General features: G+C 41.3%; 1 protein-coding gene across 1 annotated transcript in view; it reads left to right on the forward strand.

Annotated features, from left to right (window-relative positions):
- The window catches only part of zc3h12ab (zinc finger CCCH-type containing 12Ab), a 22,564-nt gene extending 3,765 nt beyond the window's left edge, over positions 1-18,799 (forward strand). The window contains exons 2-5 of the mRNA XM_062990983.1: positions 6,866-7,005; positions 14,702-14,936; positions 16,078-16,178; positions 17,892-18,799. Coding sequence (XP_062847053.1) covers positions 6,866-7,005; positions 14,702-14,936; positions 16,078-16,178; positions 17,892-18,799 — 1,384 coding nt within the window. The remainder of the gene's footprint in view (positions 1-6,865; positions 7,006-14,701; positions 14,937-16,077; positions 16,179-17,891) is intronic.
- The last annotated feature ends 3,950 nt before the right edge of the window (positions 18,800-22,749 follow it).

Here is a 22,749-nt window from a genome sequence, read left to right on the forward strand (position 1 = left end):
ATGATAAATAGATAGGTAGATAGATAGATAGATAGATAGATAAATAGATGATAGATAGATAGATAGATAGATAGATAGATAGATAGATAGATAGATAGATAGATAGATAGACAGACAGACAGACAGATAGATAGATAGATAGATGATAAATAGATAGATAGATAGATAGATAGATAGATAGATAGATAGATAGATAGATAGATAGATAGATAGATGATAAATAGATAGATAGATAGATAGATAGATAGATAGATAGATAGATGATAAATAGATAGATAGATAGATAGACAGATGATAAATAGATAGATAGATAGATAGATAGATAGATAGATAGATAGATAGATAGATAGATAGATAGATAGATAGATCGGTAGCAGAGCTAAGATTCAAATTGAGAGTTCCAAACCCCTGTGCTAGTGAAATATCCCACTGCTTAAAACCCCACTTAAAAACTCCAGCAGCGCTGCTGTGTCTGATCCACCCATACCAGCACAACACACACTAACACACCACCACCATGTCAGTGTCACTGCAGTGCTGAGAATGATCCACCACCTAAATAATACCTGCTCTGTAGTGGTCCTGGGAGAGTCTTAACCATTGAAGAACAACATGAAAGGGGGCTAACAAAGCATGCAGAGAAACAGATGGACTACAGTCAGTAATTGTAGAACTTCAAAGTGCTTCTATATGGTAAGTGGAGCTGACAAAATGGACAGTGAGTGTAGAAACAAGGAGGTGGTTTTAATGTTATGGCTGACCATCATCAATTTCATGTTTACCACCACTTAAGCCTGGTCAGAATTACTGTGGGTCCTGTTTCCTCGTAATCACAGGGTGCAATGCAGTAACACACCACATACAGGATCCCGATTCATCACAAGGTTAAGCCCAGTAAAGCCATCTTACACTCAGACTAATAATGTGTAGTATGTAGTATGTAGATCCTCGGATGACTGATTGCACAGCTGAGAATGCAAACCCTGAATTCCAGCAGTAGTGAGCTAGCTTAATTTACCACTGCGTGGTGTGTCTGTAAATATATAACTTAGAAGTGTATTTTTTATATTCTGTAGTAAGAATGTATCAAGCACATACAATCACCATTTAAATGCTAATGAAACGTACGGCATCAGTTACGTCTAAAAGAACAGTTCCCAGAAGTCCTGAGGCAAGTAAACCACTATCTCCTCATACCTCATGTCTCATAAATATGGTATGCAAATCCGCTTTTATGCAAATATTTCAAACCCTCCTCCCTACCCTGAGGAAACATGTTGTCAGACTGGGACAGGGTAGAGCGTGTCTCTAAAAACTGGCTCAACCACATAATAACCTTCTCTACTGTTTAACCTCCGCTGTAAAGTGTTTAACCTCTGCTTGACATTCTGACCTTGTTTCTTTTGAACACAACAAAAAGCTTCTTACTATAGTAATAAATCCATTAACTCACTGGTGCAGAATGCAATGCCTTATCTACTTAAACATCACTGTTCACCTAATGAAGAGCTTTGTTGGAGGAATGTGCAAGACTGGATTTTGAAACCCCCTCCTTCATCCATCTGGGTTTGCTTCAGGTACTTTCTCTCAAAGATTTTATTAAATCCTAAGGCAAAGGTTTATGTTGTGGCTTATGTCTTAGTCGCCCGTACTTCAGTGGATTCATACATGAGGCCAGTCTCATGCATGTAGAGTACAGGCGCCCTGGGCTACTAACCATGGTCCATACAAAGTGTCAAAGACCCCACAATCCCCACTCAACGGACTAGTGGCCAATTTTGTCTGCTGCAGACGCTGTCAGTTGGACGCACCTGAACACAATTTGGGGTGCTTTAGCAAAGGATCTAGAAAAACGCATCATCTATCAATTCAAACTTAAATTCACAATACATTAATATTTCTGGCATTAAACAGATACTTTAATCAAAAGTGACTCACAATTATGACTGAATACAATTTGAGCAATTGAGAGTTGATGACCTTCTAATTTCTAGTTAAGTATCTTATCCACTGGAATATCCTGCTGCACCACCTAGGCGTCAGTACTGAGATTTTAATTATTTCTGCAACTACTTTTCGATTAGACTTCTAGTGTATGACTAGAATATACACCATATGGTCAAAAGTATTAATTTTTGAGATCACGTGTCAGCCACAATTATTGCTAACAGGTGTAAAAATGTATTATAGTAAATTAGATGCTCCCGACTTTATAGCAACAGTTCTAATCAATTAAGGCCATTATTTCCATGAGGCTTGAAGTAGAATGCATGTCACAAAGTTGTACTCAGTTTGCATTTAGAGTCGTTTTTTCCCCTGTGGTGTAGCAGTCTAATGTGCTAGTGCACCACTGTAAATTTTTCGAACTATTTAAATAGATCATAGATGCTACCAGCCTGGCCCAGCACTCAACAAGTAAAACTGTTGGTGCCTGAGAGAGGGAAGGGGCGAATAAAGTTTCTCTTCATTGCAGCTGTGACACTGACTCATGCCGTCTGGAACACATGGGGCATAACGTGACTCTTCAAATGCAATGTGGCTATTTGTGTGAATCCACCTCTGCCTGGTGTAAAGAAACATGGTGCTAGTCTTCGGCCATCCTTGGCCAGTATACAGTCTTAATAGAAAAAATAGCAGTTCCAAGCTACTAAGCCATATATTGTGTGCTGTACTGTTGTACAATAATTTTATTGTAATGTGTGATAGGTAAGACCCTACCTAATTCACGGCTGTGAAAATCACGGATCGTGAAATGAGCCTTTTCCCGTGCAATATGCAATTTTTAGTAAAAATTCTAAATTTAGGGTTTGTGTTTAGAGATTTAGCGCTTTTCATTCTCAATATTTATAACGCTCATAATATTCGTAATATTTAAGTGCCTTACGTTATGGTTAATTTGGTTAATTTGCACTATGATGCTCCTAGTGTAACCGAGCATCTTTAGAGTTTGCTGAGTTTATAAAGTCAGAAATAACCTGTACATAGACAAACTACTGGGAACAGAATACTTTACTTGTTCATTTTGAGATGATCACATGTGTAGAGAAGCAACTCTTTTCCATTGATTATGGAATCCTCCAAATGGACAAAATGCTCTCAATATGTAAACACACATCAAACATTGTCAACACACTACAGCACAGAAAAGTCTCCTACACTAGCAATCCTACAGCGGTTAAGAAAGTGAGTGAGTGAGTGAGTAAGTAATACAACCCCTGGCAAAAATTATGGAATCACCACTCTTGGAAGATGTTCTTTAAATTGTTTAATTTTGTAGAAAAAAAATAAATCACAGACATGCCACAAAACTATCATTTCTCAAACTGTCAACCCTCTGGCATTAAGAAACAATAAAAAAAGAAACAAATATAATAGTTGTGGTCAGTCACAATTGCTTTTTTTTTAGATCAAGTAGAGGAAAAAAATATGGAATCACTCAAATCTGAGGAAAAAATTATGGAATCATTAGAAAACACTGCACCATTATTACTTTGTTGCACCACCTCTGGCTTTTATAATGGTTTAAACTCTCTGAGGCATGGAGTTAACTAATGACAAACAGTATTCTTCATCAATCTGCCTTCAACTGTCTCTTGCTGTTGCCAGATCAGCTTTGCAGGTTGGAACCTTGTCATTGACCATTTTCTTCAATTTTCACCAGAGATTTTCAAATGGATTGAGATCCGGACTATTTGCAGGCCATGCCATTGACATTATATGTTTTCTTGAAGGAAAGTTTTCACGTCCTTTGCCCTATGGCAAGATGCATTATCATCTTGAAAAATGAAGTCATCATCACCAAACATCCTTTCAACTGATGGAATAAGAAAAGCGTCCAAAATTTCAATGTGGACTTTGTCATTTATTGAAGACCATCTCCCCTGTGCCTTTACCCGACATGTAGGCCCATATCATCAACAACTGTGGAAATTAACATGTTTTCTTTAGGCAGTTATCTTCATAAATTTCATTGGACAGACACCAAACAAAAGTTCCAGCATCATCACCTTGCCCAATGCAGATTCGCGATTCATCACTGAAGATCACTTTTATCCAGTCACCCACAGTCCACGATTGCTTTTCTTTAGCCTACTTTAACCTTGTTCTTTTCTTTTTAGGTGTTAATGGTGGCTTTTGTTTGGCTTTTCTGTATGTAAATCCCATTTCTTTTAGGTGATTTCTTACAGTTCAGTCACAGACATTGACTCCACTTTCCGGCCACTTGTTTCTCATTTGTTTTGTTGTGCATTTTCTGTTTTCAAGACATATTGCTTTAAGTTTTCTATCTTGATGCTTTGATGTCTTACTTGGTCTACCAGTATGCTTCCCTTTTACAACCTTCCCATTTTGTTTGTACTTGGTCCAGATTTTAAACACAGCTTACTGGGAACAACCAACATCTTTTGCGACATTCCACAATGATTTATCTTCTTGAAGGAGTTTTATAATCCTCTCATTTGTTTCAACTGACATATCTTGTGTTGGAACCATGATTCATGACAATCTGCTTTGTGCAACAGCTCTCCGAGGTGTAAGCACTCTTTTTAAACTGAAGAATAATTAGCAAATCTAATCTGCTGCAGATGTTTTGTTTTTAAACTGCAAATTACAGAGTGATTCCATAATTTTTTCCTCAGATTTGAGTGATTCCATATTTTTTTCCTCTACTTGATCTAAAAAAAGCAATTGTGACTGACCACAACTATTATATTTGTTTCTTTTTTTTATTGTTTCTTAATGCCAGAAGGTTGACATTTTGAAAAATGATAGTTTTGTGGCATGTCTGTGATTAATTTTTTTTCTACAAAATTACACAATTGACAGAACATCTTCCAAGAGTGGTGATTCCATAATTTTTGCCAGGGGTTGTAGTATTACAGCCATTCACTTATTTTACTAACTAAACTCAACATAAAAAGTCAAATCACATCAATTATATTTGTAGAGCCCTTTACCATGGTCTTTACAGAAGTTATGGTCAATAAACCCCTAGTGAGCAGCATGGCCCATGAGAGAGCTCTCAGGATATTAACCCTTTCACCCTCTTCCACCATTAACAAAACTGAGTGATCGTATGTGAGAGGCAGAATGACAAAAAACCCAACGTCAATGCACAGCTTTATGACCTTAAGCCCCAATCTAACCCCAGAGGGCTGAATGTCTTATGATTAACACATTGCTTGATAAACAGGCCAGCATGTGTGACCCCAAAAGAGCCACCAGACCCCAGACCAAAGCCATACACACTTGGTCAAAAGAGACTAATTAGAAGCCTGAAGAATGTAGTTTTTTATCTAGATCTAGACTAGAACACAGTGTTGGAAACAGTATTGATAGTTTTCTGCATTAATAAATCACCTGTATGGCAGAGGTACTAAAAAATCCAAAAAACAAAGTAGTGGTAGTTAAGTACTTAAGTGCGTTTGAAGTTTAATCCTGCATAAACCATGTTTTTTTTCTCCCAATCTAATTATTTCCAACTGTGAATCCGCTGCTGCTTGCACAACCCACGATCTGAGCAAGGAGAGCAGGATAACCACAGGCCCCCTGCGACACGTGTCCAATCTGTGGCCGCTTCTTGCCAGCATTGGGTTCACAAACAGATCCGTATCGTGTAAGGAAAGCCGTGCTAAGCTCTGTGTGACCACCACAACTCGCACCGGTGCTTGTACCAGTCTCTGAGATCGCATATTGGGATGAGCGGGAGGAGACCCTGTCCGACCTTCCCTTCCTCAGACAAGGCCAGCTGTGTTTGTGTGGACGCCCAGACATGTTGTTGGCTCTGTTGAGATTTCAACACCAGCTGAAAAAAAGCCAGTTTATCAAATTACAAATGCAATACACACAATAATAATAAAAAAATATTATTATTATTATTATTATTATTAATAATGCGTGGTGGCACTGTTGCCTCACAGCAAGTAGGTCCTGGGTTTGATTCCCAGGTGGAGCAGTCCAGGTCCTTTCTGTGTGGAGTTTGCATATTCTCCCTGTGTCAGTGTGGGTTTCCTTCGGGTGCCTCAGTTTCCTTCTACAAGTACAAAGACCTGAAGTCAGGTTAATTGGAGATACTAAAAGTCCCCCCAGCTATGTGTTTGTGTGTGTGTTTCCCACTTTTCGCCCAGTGAATCGGACCCACAGCGACCCTGACCAGGATAAAGCAGTGGTAAAACAGACAGAGAATGAATAAATGAATGAATAATCATAATAATAAGTTTAATTCATATAGCTCCTTTTACATAACCAAGGATGTTTTACAAAGTAAATATTAGAGAAAAGAACACAACAAAGCTAAGACACAGGGGTCGGCTCTCGGCGGATCATGATCCGCATTGATTTTTACACCGGATGCCCTTCCTGACACAACCCTCCCCTTGGGACCAGCACTACAATGCACTGGTTTGTAGATCTAGCGGCTAGGTATCTATAGGACAATTCAGTGTTTCCAATTAGCCTGGAGGCATGTTTTTGGACTGTGGGAGGAAACCGGAGCACCCAGAGGAAACCCACGCGGACACGGGGAGAACATGCAAACTCCACACAGAAAGGACCCGGACCGCCCCACCTGGGGATCGAACCCAGGATTCTTGCTGTGAGGCGACGGTGCTACCCACTAAGCCACCGTGCCGCCCTCTTTAGCTTCTATCTGTACTAGAACATTTGCTTTTTTTTTTTTATTTCAGCACCTGATTATGTATTTTTAAATGCCTGCTTTATCCTGTGATACTATAAAACCTTATATCCGTGACAAGCATATGAAACTGTACACATTTCATATTATTACATGCCTAACTGCACCTCATGATTAGTCCTGAATTCCCCTCATCATTTTCCCTTCCTGCTTTCTCTCTTTCTCTTTGCTCAGCCACGGCAACAAGGAAGTTTTCTCCTGCCTGGGAATCCAACTGGCCGTGAAGTATTTCCTGGACCGAGGGCATACAGACATCACCGTGTTCGTGCCCTCGTGGAGGCGGGAGCAGCCGCGCCCAGACGTCCCAATCACTGGTGAGACCAGCAGACTTGTTGATTGTGTTTTTGGAAATGATTTGCATTTCCCTTTAAGGACACTTTCACTTTAGTGAGGTACATTAGTAACACAACGAACATTCACAGTGCTGTGCAAAACTATTAACCCCAACACACATTTTATTAAACAAAATTTGTATCAGTTTAATCGGTTTCAGTTTGATTTCAGGTTTTCAATGCCCCCATCCAAAAAACAAAGTAGTGGTAGTAAAGTACTTAAAGATGCATAAGCCACTCAGTATTTTATTTCTGGGTTTCCCCCTTTATCTCCCAATCTAGTCATTTCCAATTTCCAATTTCGAATTGTGAATATGCCACCTTCTGCACATCCCTAGATTTGAGTAAGGAGAGCTGGATAACCACAGGCACACGTCTGACACACGTCCAATATGCAGCCACTTCTTTACATTTACATTTTCGGCACTTTGCAGACACTTTTATCCAAAGCGACTTACAGTACTGTGACAGTATACTGTCTAAGCAATAGAGGGTTAAGGGCCTTGCTCAAGGGCTCAACAGTGGCAACCTGGCAGTGGTGGGGCTTAAACAAGTGACCTTTTGATTACTAGTCCAGTACCTTAACCGCTAGGCTACAACTGCCCACTTCTTATCATTTGCCAGTGTTGGGTTCACACACAGACCTGTATTGCTTACAAAGAGACATGTTCAGCTCCATGTGACCCTCCCTCACTCCTCAACTCACACAGGTGCTTGGACCAGTCCCAGAGATTGCATATTGGGAAGAGTGGGAAGAGACCCTGTCCGACCTTCCCTCCCTCAAACAAGGCCAACTGTATATGTATGGACGCCCAGTCACATTGATGGCTCTGTTGAGATTACAACGCTCCGCGGTGGTGTGTTAGCACATGAGACACTCAAAATTGAATTCACAAGGCACCACTTAATAAAAAGCCAGTTTATCAAGTTGCACACCCTTTACGGAGCATAATATAAAAGCAATTATTTCAGATAAAATGAAAGAAGAAACTGGCCTGCACAGTCAACCTACTGAACAGCTTTGAGATTAACTGAAGTGTTGATTGAAAGCCAGGCCTTATTATCCAACATCATGACCTGCCCTCACAAGTGTTGTGAGTCTTGTGCAAAGCCACCACGAAGGGTGGAGGCTGTTATATCCATATTAATGCCCATGGTTTTGAAATGGTCTAGTGTCTATATTGTCAGGTGTCCACATACTTTGAGCACATGATGTAGCTTTTTTTTTTTTTAAGAAATGAAACACAAAACCACAACCTCACACACACACACACACACACACACACACACACACCCAGCATGCATGCACATGTTCACCCAGATGCAGTGAAGTATGTGCTAGTGCCTTGCAATCTTACACACCATAACAACTGTGACACCAACAGTGACTTTGTACTTATCATTATGAACACAAACTATAGAAAAGACAAACGCCTTTATATATACATATACAGATGTACAGTACAACAAAATTCTTTTTCCACATATCCCAGCTCGTTTGAAAGCTGGGGTCAGAGCGAAGGGTCAGCCATTGAATGGCGCCACCTGGAGCACACAGGGTTAAGTGGCCTCGGTTAAGAGCCCAACAGTAGCTGCATGGCCGAGCCAGGATTCAAACTCGCAACCTTTACCAAACAATACATGTATAAGCATAAACAATAACATCTTTAACACACCAATGTGGCATCCCTGAGAAGGAAGGAAACAATTCTGCTCTTTAAACTGTAGGAGGCAGCACTCTTTATTTAATCACTTTAAGGCAAATACAAAAGCACAAAGAAGAGGCTAGATCTGCATTACACAGATCACTCCTACTGTTGCTGAACAAGCAGAGAACAGACACACACCACCTAACACGACACATTTAACAAAAACATAACTTATAAATTTAACATGAAAATGAACACAAAATGTGCCATCGGCTGCAGCATTAGGAATATAACTATTTACATGTAAACAAACCACTTTTTAACTACAAAACACACTTATCACCTAAACATTCTTTGCTGTGGTCGTATGGCAGTGCTGGTCCCACACCCAAATAAAATAAGGAGGGTTGCATCAGGAAAAATAACCGGTGTAAAACTGTGCCAAATCAGGTATGCAGTGGCCATCCCTAACCCTTACTGATTATCTCTTCATCACAGCACCTGTTAGTAGGTGGGATATATTAAGCAGCAAGTGAACATTTTATTCTCAAAGTTGATGTTAGAAGCATGAGGATTTGAGCGAGTTTGACAAGGGCCAAATTGTGATGGCTAGACACAGGGCTCAGTTCAGGGCTGTTTTGGCAGCAAAAGGGGACCAACACAATATCAGGAAGGTGGTCATAATGTTATGCCCGTTCGGTGTATACTGTATGTTAAATATTTGAAATGAGATTTACTAACTAGCTAACTTACTATTGTGGTAAATATTGTATTTGATCATTTGTAATATAAAACCTGACACCCATCGTCACCATAAAGTAAGAAATAGCGCTACAAGACAATCCAGAGAAATGCGTACAAGCTTTAATGCCTGTGCTATGTGTTCACGGCTTTCTAAACAGCATTCTTGCAGAACTGATGCTGCTCAGTCTTGCCTTTGTCATGTAATTTGCATATTGGTGAAGCAGTCACACACACCAGTTCCTGCTCTTCATACTTTACACGCTATGTTTTTCTTAGACTGTAATTACTGTCTGTTACTAAGAAAAAAAATGTTTGGAAAGGCGTTCCCACCCAGAGCTTTCTTCTATTTGGAGAAAGAACAGGTCGCTAAAATAGAACAAATCAACAGTTGTCAAGACAACAGACGTTAGGATGATAAACGACCCTTTTGAATAAGTTATAGATGTATTATACTGCACCGTGTTTGACGGCTGCACACAAGCAAAGCTGAATGATTCACAAAGACTCATAAGTTCTCAGCCTTGGGGTCGATGCCTCAGGTGGGGGCGCTTAAGGTGCAGACAGGGGTCACAAGTCATCATTACATTTTTATTAATTTCTTTACTCCGTTTTTGCATTTACCCTCCAAGTTAGTCGCATCAGATTCCCCAGTTGTAACTTCTTCTGCCCTTTCCGACCCAAACCATGTCTGAGGGGAGCCTCAGACTATCGCATGCCCCCGCCGACATTCATTCATTCATTCATTTTCTTATCCAATTAGTGTCGCAGGTGGGGTGTGGGGGTTTGCTTGGAGCCTATCCCAGCTTTTCAATAGGCGCAAGGCACACAGTAACACCCTGGATGGGGCGCCAGTCCATCGCAGGGCAGACACACACACACATACACACACCCATTCACTTATAGGGCAATTCAGTGTCTCCAATTAACCTAACAATTGACCTTTTTGCTGTGAGGCGACAGTGCTACCCACTAAGCCACCGTGCCGCCCCCGTCAATGTGCATGCTCGTTTTTTTTCTAGTTATTCATATGTTGATATGCGGCTGTGCTTGGGATCCTAGCCATGTTGTGTGACCCAGGACAGATGGCCTCACATCGATGTTGAAATGAATGGCCAAGTTAACATCCAGACCTCAACCCCACTGAAATGCTGTGGTGGGATTTTAAAAGAGCTGTACATAGGCAAATGTGGGTGAGAATTTCTCCAAAACGATGTAAGGGACTGATTAACTCCTACAGATAACGAGCTCTTGCTGCTAATGGTGGTTCTCCATGTTGTCATGTGATAGTGTGTATTTTTTATTTCCCACCTGGTTACTGAATGTTGATTTACTTTTATAATGGGTGGAAATTATTACTAATTAAAACCTGTTGCATTTTATGCTGTTCGTTGAGATTTATAGGGTGGCACAATGGCTCAGTGGGTAGCACTTTTGGCTCACAGCAAGAGGGTCCTGGGATCGATTCGCAGGTGGAATAGTCTGGGTCCTTTCTGTGTGGAGTTTGTATGTTCTCCCCGTGTCTGTGTGGTTTTAAGAGAGCTGTACATAGGCTGTACATAAGCAAATGTGGGCCAGAATTTCTCCAAAACGATGTAAGGGACTGATTAAATCCTACAGATAACGAGCTCTTGTTGCTAATGGTGGTTCTCTATGTTGCTGGGTGATAGTGTATATTTATTATTTCCCACCTGGTTACTGAATGTTGATTTACTTTTATAATGGGTGGAAATTATTACTAATTAAAACCTGTTGCATTTTATGCTGTTAGTTGAGATTTATAGGGTGGCACAATGGCTCAGTGGGTAGCACTTTTGGCTCACAGCAAGAGGGTTCTGGGTTTGATTCACAGGTGGAGCGGCCTGGGTCCTTTGTTCTCGTACAGTCCGAAGACATACAGTCAGGTTAATTGGAGATACCAAACTACCCCCTAGCTATGAGTGTGTGTGTGAGTGTGTGTTTGCCCTGTGATAGACTGGTGACCTGTCCGGGGTGTTTCCTGCCTTATGCCCAATGAATCAGACCCACCGCGACCCTAAATATGATAAAGCAGTGGTGAAACAGACAGTGAATGAATGAATAAATAATAAGTTGAGGTTTGTTTGTTTAAAGAAGTCAGTGATGGGCCCTAATGAATAAAAAACAGGCACCCACCACTGCTGAGATCCTGGTTTGATCCCACCGATGATACTGGCCAGCCGGGTGTCTACACAGACATGATTGGCTATGTTTAAGAAGGAAAGTCGGTAGCCAAAGTCCTGCAATGGATTACTGTCCTGACCAGCGTTTCCTGGTGGAAGCGGACCTGTCGCCACCCTGACCAGGTTAAAGCGGTTAATACAAATAAATAAAGACCTATAATTTAAGAGGACGTTATTTTATTTTTCTCATTTCTGTCATTGTTTACAAAAGAAATGAACAGTTCTACAGTGCATGTGTATAAAAACCCTCGACCTTAAATGTTCCAAAGGTTCCAACCCCCCATGGTGACATGTGCTTCATTGCATATTTCCCTACAGTACAATAGGGTACTCATCCAAATCCAGAATTAACTGTGCCAAACTAAACGTACTGTTGTCTGCTTCCAACTGCACAAGGGTACTGGTGAAATTAGGAAGAGACACTCGCTGGGGGCGAGGCTGTGATGTTATACCCCACCAGACACTGAGAGCAAATACACCATCACAACTGTAAACAATAGCAGTATCAACAACAGGGCAATTTTTTTGCACTTCCTCTTCTTTTATTTTGAACATTCTTTTTATTTAGGTTTTGCATAACAGGTGACAGGACAAGAGAAGAACAACAATGCAAAAAAACAACCAAAATGTTTCATTTACATACACTGATCAGCCATAACATTATGACCACCTCCTTGTTTCTACACTCACTGTCCATTTTATCAGCTCCACTTACCATATAGACGCACTTTGTAGTTCTACAATTACTGACTGTAGTCCACCTGTTGCTCTGCATGCTTTGTTAGCCCTCTTTCATGCTGTTCTTGAATGGTCAGGACCCCTACAGAGCAGGTATTATTTAGGTGGTGGATCATTCTCAGCACTGCAGTGACACTGACATGGTGATGGTGTGTTAGTGTGTGTTGCGCTGGTATGAGTGGTTAAGACACAGCAATGCTGCTGGAGTTAGTGTCAGTCTCGCTCTCCTCAATCAGAAGTGGGGATCAGCATCGGTAGAAAGGAAGCGTAATGCAATCGGGTAATTGGATACGACTATATTGGGAGGTAAATTGTGAAGAGTGCATATCTGGGGACTGGGGAGGCCACTAGTACACTTAGCTCACTGTCCTGAAGCCAGTTTGAGAAGAGTAGTGCCATTAAGGGATGCACATTGTAGTCAGATAGACTGTGACATTCAACATGTTTGAACCGGTATGAGGAGGACCAATGTGTGTCAGAAAGAAATTTCCTGTACCAATGCACCGCCAACAGCTGTCAACAACTGTTGACATGATGCGCTTTGTACACACACACACTGCAAAACATCATTGCTGGGATTTTTTCATGTGGTTGGAACAATACATAAGGTAGTTAAGTGACACCTGCAGGGTTTTTATCTGTGGTTTCCATTACAATATGCAAATTTTATGACCTTGGTCTGCTGGCAGGACCAGACTTTACCTCTAACACAATTTAATGTCTGAAAAAACTAGTAAACATAATTAGCTTGAAGGTGGGTGGAAACAAAGTGAAAATAAAATAGTCAAAAGAGTGCAACCAAGGTCAGCTTAAATTTTATTTGCTATGACTGCAAGAGGCCAGTGTTGGGGCTTTGAGCAAGACTCCGTAACCTTTAATTGCTTAGGTTTTAAGTTGCTTAAGCTAAAAGCGTCTACTTAAAGCCATAACTCAGTGGTTAAGGTGCTGGACTAGTAATCAAAAGGTTGCTGGTTTAAGCCCCTGCACTGCAAGGTTCCCACTGTTGGGCCCTTGAGCAGTGCCCTTAACCTTCAATGCTTGGATTGTATAAAAGCATCTGCCAAATGCTTTAAATGTAAATGTATCCTGACCTTTCCTGAATGTATTCTGTTCTGTAATGAGTGTACACCGATCAGGCATAACATTATGACCACCTTCCTAATATTGTGTTGGTCTTCCTTTGCTGCCAAACAGCCCTGCAACTGTGATGCACTGTGTATTCTTACACCAGAACCAGCATTAACTTCTTCAGCAATTGGAGCTACAGTAGCCCGTCTGTTGGATCGGACCACACGGGCCAGCCTTCGCTCCCCACGTGCATTAATGACCCTTGGCCGCCCATGACCCTGTCGCCGGTTTACCACTGTTCCTTCCTTGGACCAGTGTTGATAGATACTGACCACTGCAGACCGGGAACACCCCACAAGAGCTGCAGTTTTGGAGATGCTCTGACCCAGTCGTCTAGCTATCACAATCTGGCCCTTGTCAAACTCACCTAAATCCTCACCCTCGCCCATTTTTCCGGCTTCTAACATCAACTTTGAGGATAAAATGTTCACTTGCTGTCTAATATATCCCCCCACTAACAGGTGCCGTGATAAAGAGATAATCAGTGTTATTCACTTCACCTGTCAGTGGTCATGATGTTATGCCTGGTCTGTGTATCTTTATTGTCACTGTACAAATACAATGAGATGTTGTTTGAAGCAAGCTTGTAAGTGGTAAATTAAGGTAAATTATATAAAAAGTAAAACACTTAAAACCCTCGTCATCATAGTGAAAATTAGACTTCTGAATAATCTGATAATTATTTTTATTTAATTAAGTAAAATATTTGGTTTGGTTAAGGTGCCACACCCTTAAGCAACCATTATAAACTTGCTCAGGTACCTTCTAATTAATTACCTTCTATATCACACAGGCTGACTGGCTCAAACCAGCATGTAGTAATTCACTTTAGAATAAGGGCAGCAAAAATTCACTATGGTTAAAAAGGTGCTTTCTAAAGGCAATAAGCGGTTATTTGTAAAATATGATTTGTGTGACTTTTATTTAAGTCATAATGATATACAGACACGTTCAGCTCAAATGTGCTTTCTCCTTCCTAAACACATTGATTATTCACTTACAGTACAGGCTGATTTAAAGCCTTGTGTTTAATGAAGATATTTTGGTTAATTAAGATCAGAACAAGTTTTATCAGTATTAAATACTAAAATCTAGGTTAGGATTCACAAACTTTTAAACTGTATATGTAAAAACTACATTTCACTAGAATAAGACACATAAATAGGGCATCTTTTGTATGATTGAAATATATACCTCCATTATTTGTGTTCTTTTCAACAGATCAGCACATACTTCGGGAGCTGGAAAAGAAAAAGATTCTGGTTTTTACTCCATCGAGACGCGTGGCAGGAAAGCGGGTGGTATGCTACGATGACCGCTTCATCGTCAAGCTGGCGTACGAGTCGGACGGCATCATCGTATCCAACGATACCTATCGGGACCTGCAGGGGGAAAGGCCAGAGTGGAAACGCTTCATAGAGGAGAGGCTGCTTATGTACTCGTTTGTCAATGACAAGTATGTTACACTGAGAAAAACATTTGAATATTAGATTAAGCTTGTTTATTTATTAGGATTTTAACGTCATGTTTTACACTTTGGTTACATTCATGTCCGGAGAACAAGGTGTCCATTTTTTCAAAAAAAGACCTGGAATGTTGATTCATCTGACCACAATACACGTTTCCACTGTGTGGTGGTCCATCCTAGATGCCTTTGAGTCCAGAGAAGTCGATGCAGTTTCTGGACATGGTTAACATAAGGCTTCTATTTTGCACAGTAAAGATTTAAGTATCATTGGTGCAGTAACTCTGTATTGTAGAGCTTGATAAAGGTTTGCCAAAGTAATCCCTCACCCATGTGGTTATATCAGCTATTGTTGAGTGGTGGTTCTTGATGCCGTCTGAGGGATCGAAGATCACGAGCGTTCAGCTTAAGCTTGCGCCCTTGGCCTTTACGCACTGAAATTCCTCCCGATTCCTCGAATGGTTTAATGATATTATGCACTGTAGAGGGAGAAATATGTAAATCCCTTCCAATCTTTCTTTGAGGTTCATTATTTTTAAACATTTCAATCATTTTCTCTTCCATTTGTTGATAAACTGGAGATCCTCTGATCATCTTTGCTCCAGGAAAGACTCAGCCTTTCCTGGATGCTGCTTTTGTACCAAACCATGATTATAATCACTGGTTGACATCACCTGTTTGGAATCACATCATGTACATTGCTTATCAACATCGGTGCTATCGGAATGGACAGCCTCGCTAGAGGAGTCCTCGGCTGAAACAATACAGTCATTGTTTTTGTCACCAATTTGTCTTCACTGTTAGCATTATTTTGAAGTGTTGCTAGCCAACAGCTTTTTTACAGACTGAGCTGGATAACATTAAACATGCGCGTGTGCGTGGTCAGCAAGACTAATCAACTATGTATCCTGTTGGTGAAAAATGAATCTCGTAATGTCCCACCCCTCTGGACAGGTAGTCGTCCCCACTGATGTATAGGATCGAGATGCATAGAGAATCAGTTTTGTTTCATCTAGGCACTCCTAAGTGCCCCCCATAAAAAACCGAACTAAAATTTGTTTACAGAACATTACTAAGTAGTGACCACTATGGTAATCATATCGATCCCACCTCTTTCTGTCTGTTTCTAAAGGTTCATGCTTCCAGACGATCCCCTCGGCAGACACGGACCCACTCTGGAAAACTTTCTCCGCAAGACTCCACGAGCTCCTAAAAAGCTGCCGTGCCCATACGGTAGGTGAACATGTCTGCTCTGGTTTCTAACCATGAATCGTATGCAAATTTTGTAATCCAGTAAGCTCCAGAACATGTAGTTACAGCTACTAATGGATATCTAATCCCTTCTGATGTGTACACTTCTGATGACTGATTGATGTGACTCCATTTCAGTAAATCTCAGTTAGTCGTAATTGTTTGGCAAAAACATCCACAACAGACGTGAGGGGTGACATACGATCACATAAGCATTGTTTTTTAATGCCTCATGCAGGTACGGTCGCACGCTTGCAGAAAAAAAGCACTTAATAAAAAAGAATGAACCCAAATTTGTCCTCATGCATTGTGCCATTGGATTGTAAATATTATGGCTCCTTATAAAGATTTGCCAATTACTGTACATGTTTAATGTTGCATTAAGTTTTTATAGAATGTAAAGGCTGGATTCACATTTGCAGCAATTAGCAGGCGCTTTTATTTAAATACAAGGAAAGCAATTGATGGCTGCAACTTGCTGGTGTTGGGGCTTCAACCGGCAACCTTCTAATTACTAATCTAGTACGTTAATCACTGAGCTACCACTGGTTTTCTGACATGCATGTTGGTTTTGGAATGACTGGTTTAAATATGTCAGAAATGGCTAATTTCCTGGGATTTTTATCACCAAAGGTCTTTAAAGTTTGCATATACAGTGGTACCTTGAAACTCACAATGTCAATGGCGTTGAGTTTCAAGGTATTTTTTCCCATAAGGATGTATGGGAAACCTTACCTAACCTTACTTAATTTAATTAGTGGAGAGAACTTATGAGCAGTAATAATTAAGAGAGGTTTAGTGTTTCTATGTCATAATTTTAAAATATTAAAGTCATGTTAAGCTTTTTTTTAAAGATAAGTGTTTTAGACTCTCTTATTTCACACAAATGCAGATTCGTCTCATATTCACACTTTGATGCCGTCTTACTGCACCACTCAAGCGAAGCGCTGAACAAAGCGGCTGTTCACTGTTAATTTGAAATTAAATCATTTTTTTTTTTTTTTTTATATTTAAAATATTGCTTCTTTACAATCTTGGGTAAAGAAAAGTAAAACTGTTGCATTCGTGTATTCGTACAGGGCGGCACGGTGGCTTGGTGGGTAGCACTGTGGCCTCACAGCAAGAAGGTCCTGGGTTCTTTCCCTAGGCGGGGCGGTCCAGGTCCTTTCTGTGCGTAGTTTGCATGTTCTTCCCGTGTGTGTGTGGGTTTCCTCCGGGAGCTCCGGTTTCCTCCTACAGTCCAAAAACATGCAGTAAGGTAAACTGGAGACACTGAATTGCCCTATAGGTGAATTGGTGTGTGCATGTGTGTGTGTGTGTATGTCTGTATGCCCTGCGATGGACTGGCGCCCCCTCCAGGGTGTTACTGTGTGCCTTGCGGCCATTGAAAAGCTGGGATAGGTTCCAGCACCCTTCTGCGACCCTAATTGGATAAGTGGTTAAGAAAGTGAGTGAGTAAGTGAGAGTGAGTGTATGGCATTGTATATCATTCATGGCTGCACCATCTTGTGAAGGATAAAGCAGTACAAGGGAATCTGGGATATGTAGTCAACAATACCTGATGATACCACACACACACATACACACACACACACACACACACACACACACACAACCCGGAGTCATATTTAAAGCTCTAACACAATAGAATACATATTTATTGTCATATTTAAACACATTCTCTTTTGTCCTCAGGTAAGAAATGCACCTATGGTATCAAGTGCAAGTTCAGCCACCCAGGACGTGCCAAGCAGTCCCATCGTTCCTTGGCAGATGAACTGCGAGAAAAAGCAAAGATGCCCTCACTTTCACATGGGCCATCCTCAACCAGCTCAGGTCCCACTCATGGCGCCTCTCTTGAGGAGGTATTGGAGCAAAAACTTAGTCTAGATCACATTGGACCACTGAACAAATCCCACACAAGCGAGAACGTCCCACTGATAAAGAACATCCCGCATTCTGCTTCACCCAAGTCCCCTTCAAAACGTGATCGACCTGGGCAATACTTCCAAACAGGTCAGGACTCCATCCCTTCTTCATCTCATGAGTATCTAGACTCAGGTTTGGGCTCATATGAGTCCCACTGTGAGCACAAATGTAGAGGAAAACCAAGAAAGCCCAAGCATCACTCAGATGGATGGTACAGATACCCACCATCCTGCAGCTGCTGCTCTGTACAGTCCATGAGCTCTAATCCAGGGTACCATCACCACAATGTGGCAATGGCTTCATCCCAAACTCCGAATGTCATGCTGCACTCTCACCCACATTATCACTCATATGGAGGATACCCAGCAGTAAACTTTGGACAATTTAGCGTACCCTGTAATTACCACCACACCAGCGTGCCTCCCCCTCACAGTGGTTACTGGTCAGAACCATACCAAGCTTATCCCCATCCTCCTCCAGGACCAGTGCAGGGTGATACCAACCCCTGGAACCCACCAATGCGCCCAGAAAGGGAGCAGGTCAGGAAGAAGCTACGTGCTGTTTTTAATTCCTGTCTTGTAGACAGAGTGATGGACATGTTTCCCAACCTGATGGACGCTCAAAAACTGGCTGCGGAGATCCTCAACTTGCAGTCGTATGAGGTGGCACTGTAAATGTTCGAGATGGTTGGGATATCCCAACATGCATATTTCTGGATCTACTGGAACTGTTGTTTATATACATTGTTTTACTTTACTGTTTAAAAAGTAGTGGATGATTTGATGTCAATTTGTTATTCAGTGGTAAACCCAGTGACGCACTGAACTGAACTATTATTTTTTCCTTATATGCAGATGTTGGGTTGATGTGACACCCATGTCTGGTTGCTGGAAAGTTTCTCGATTGTACTTATTTATACTATTTTTTTATTTACAGTTCCACTTCCAGATCTAAACAGTAAATGTTTTGGTTGTATTACCCACCCTGTCATAGTGTTTTTGTTGGATTGAGTTCTCCGCTTCTGCTGACACAGAAAACGTATTATATTATCCTATCATGTTTTGCTTATTTATTTTGTTTATTTTTCAATCTTGTAGATTTAAATGTTTAGGCCAAGACTTTCATGTACAGTCAAGCTGGAGAGTCTGCACACCCCTTTTACCTTCTCTACATTTTATTACATTACAGACTCATTCTATAATAGATTTGTCACAAAAGTCTACACAAAATAGCCACAGTGACAAAGTGAAAGCAGGTTTGTGCTAATTTATTTAAAATAAAAATGTAAAATATCATATGTACATAAGAGTGCACACCCTTTGATATGACACTCAAAAGTGAGCTGAGGTGCATTTTGTTTTTACTGATACTGCTTGAGATGTTTCTACAATTTAATTAGAGTCCCCCTGTGGTAAATTCAATTGATTGGACATGATTGGGGGATTGCCAACACCTGCCTATATAAGGTCCCACAGTTAACTGCATATCAGAGCAAACTTCAAGCCATGGGGTCAAGGGAATTATCTGCAGACCTCAGAAACAGGATTGTGTCAAGGCATAGATCTGGAGAGGGGTAATGCAGCTTTACAGGTCCCAAAGAGCACAGTGGCCACCATCATTCATAAATGGAACAAGTTTGGAGCCACCAAAAATCTACATAGACCTGGCCGCCCGGCCGAACTAAGCAAACGGAGAAGACGGGCCTTGGCCAGGGAGGTGAGCAGGAACCCGAGGGTCACTCTGACAGAGCTCCAGTGTATCCTTGTGGAGATGGGAGAACCTTTCAGAAGATCAACCATCCAGGCAGCACTCCACAAATCACGTCTTTATAGTAGAGTGGCCAGACGGAAGCCACTCCATAGTAAAAGGCACATGGTAGGACTCTCAAACCATGAGAAACAAGATTCTCTGGTCTGATGAATCCAAAATGGAACTTTTTGGCCTGAATACCAAGCGTCACGTCTGGAGGAAACCAGGCACCGCTCATCACCTGGCTAATGCCATCGCTACAGTGAAGCATGGCGGTGGCAGCATCATGATGTTGGGATGTTTTTCAGCAGCAGGACCGGGGTGACTAGTCTTGATAGAGGGAAAGATGAATGCAGCTAAGTACACTGAAAACCTGCTCCAGAGCGCTCTGGACCTCAGACTGGGGCGAAGGTTTACCTTCCAACATGAAAACTTTCGGAGAAAGTGTGTGAATGTCCTTGAGTGGCCCAGCCAGAGCCCAGACCTGAATCCAATCGAGCATCTGTGGAAGGAGATGAAAATGTCTGTGTACCGACGCTCCCCATCCAACCTGATGGAGCTTGCAAGGATGTGCCAAGAGGAATGGGCAAAAATGTCCAGAAGCAAGTGTGCCAAGCTCATAGCTTCTTTCCCAGAATGCCTAAGCTGTGATTGCTGCCAAAGGTGCATCAACCAAGTATTAGGCTGAGGGTGTGTACAGCCATGTAACCCCTAAATAAACCATTTTTGTCAGTAAAATAAAACTGCATATTTTTTAAACCCTGTTTTCACCTTGTAATTATTGGTGCTTGTGTGTAGATGTTTGAAGCAAAAAAAGAACTCAATCTATTATAGAATGAATCTGTAACATAATAAAACGTGGAGAAGGTAAAAAGGGTGTCCAGACTTTCCCACTTGACTGTACAAGTTAAAAGTTATCATACACTTGTTAGGGCATTTCAAGAGGATTTTAATCATTGTTTCTGGGTCAAACCTACACACAGAAATACAAATTGTTCTATAATGTTATTTACAATCATTCTAATGTGTAATTGTAAAAGTGACTTCTCTGGGCCCATACAAATAAGACTGCAGCCATTCAAAATGAAATAACCCCAAACTGTCACCATATGCAGAAGGAAAATCTTGATGACTCTTGAACTATGTTTGTTTGACTGTCCAGACATTTTTTAGATATATTTTCAACGTAAATTGACAGTTTGGTTTTGCTTTCTGATATCAGCAATTTGTTTACAGTTAAGTTATCTCCATTTATATAGGCACAGAGAAGTTACCAGCTATTTGTTCTGGATTTCCCAATCTAGTCATTTCCAGTTCCTGATTGTTAATCCACTGCTGCTTGCACAACCTCCGAACTGATCAGTGAGAGATGTATCCCTGTACTCCCCCTCCGACGTGTCAAATCTGCAGCCAAATCTTATGACCTGCCAGCATTGGGCTCCCACACATATGGGGAGCCACGCTAAGCTCCACGTGGCACCCCCAGCCAGTGCCATCAGATTTTCTCAAACACAACCAAATTGTGTGAATGCCTAACCTGATTGGTGCCTCTGCTGAGATCTGAACTTGCGATCCCAAACACTCCACAGTGGCAGAAAACCCACAATATCCTTATAAATGAACTAATAAACTAATAAAAGTTTTTTTTAGACCAATAAAGTTGGTTCGAATTATCAAGTCAAAGAAAATCAAGACTTCAAGACTGCCATGACATACTGTTAATGTCACATTCAAGTGTGTGTTCATTTTACCAGCTGTATTGTGCTATTTTATTTATGCATTTTCTCCCAATTTAGAGTAGCCAACTAGTCTTCCACTGCTGAGGACCCCGATCCTGTCTGAGGAGGGTATATTTGCCTGACAGTCCACAAAGTCCTTCTTATTCGCCCATACCTCGGTGTATTTACGTGTGAGGCCTGTCTTAGCATGATCCTCACGTTCGTCCACTTCCGTACAGGCGCTCCGGCTACTAACACAGTGTCCTAACACAGTGTCAGGGATTCCACCCCTATTTTTAAGTCCGGTCTTTACCCACCAAGCAGACCAGTGACCAATTTTATCTGCTGCAGGGACTGCCGATTGTGCATTCTAGGGGGCGCCCAGCCAACCGAGACCTGCTCTATAATATAACACGCTAGCACATCAGAGCTGGCATTTCAAACTCGTCGGTTCGAAGCTCTGCCATCCCGCTACATGAACAACGATTGGATTGTTGTTCATACAGGGTGGGAAGCCGGATAGGGATTCCTCATAACTGGTGCAATTACGACCTCTGCTGGCTGACTGATGGCACCTGCACAGAGTTGAGAAACAATGCGCTGATCAGGGCGTGTCTCTCCGTACACAAAGCTGATCCGCATATGAATTCGCCTCGCGCAGGTGAAAAGATGCAGTCGGCAAATGCACACGTGTCGGAGGGGGCGTGTGTTAGTCTCGCTTTTCCCAATCAGCAGTGGAGATCAGCATCAATAAAGAGGAAGCGTAATGCAATCGGGTAATTGAATACGACTAGATTTGGAGGAAAATGCAAGAAAAAATTAATACTTCAATGTTTAAATATGTTTTCTATGTATGTATTTGTGTATATATTATGTTTAATAGCCACTTATTATGTTTAAGTGCCGAATATTGTGATGGCGTGTGGTCTGTTGGCACTGTGTGCCTCAAACTCTGGTTATAATAATAAAAAACCTACCTAAAAACAGGTAGATGAGTGTATGCCCTGTGGGTTCTGGGTATTTCCCATTGATTTATATGTCCTGTTATGTAATCAGTCGGCTATTGTGCTCTGGATATTTCGTAATTGTATGAAAAGCACTTTTATGCAAAGCAGGTTGGCATAAGACGGAGTGAGAAAAGAAGAGCGGCATGAACT

The sequence above is a fragment of the Trichomycterus rosablanca genome, chromosome 1 (genome assembly GCF_030014385.1).
Source record: "Trichomycterus rosablanca isolate fTriRos1 chromosome 1, fTriRos1.hap1, whole genome shotgun sequence".
Classification (NCBI taxonomy): Eukaryota; Metazoa; Chordata; class Actinopteri; order Siluriformes; family Trichomycteridae; genus Trichomycterus; species Trichomycterus rosablanca.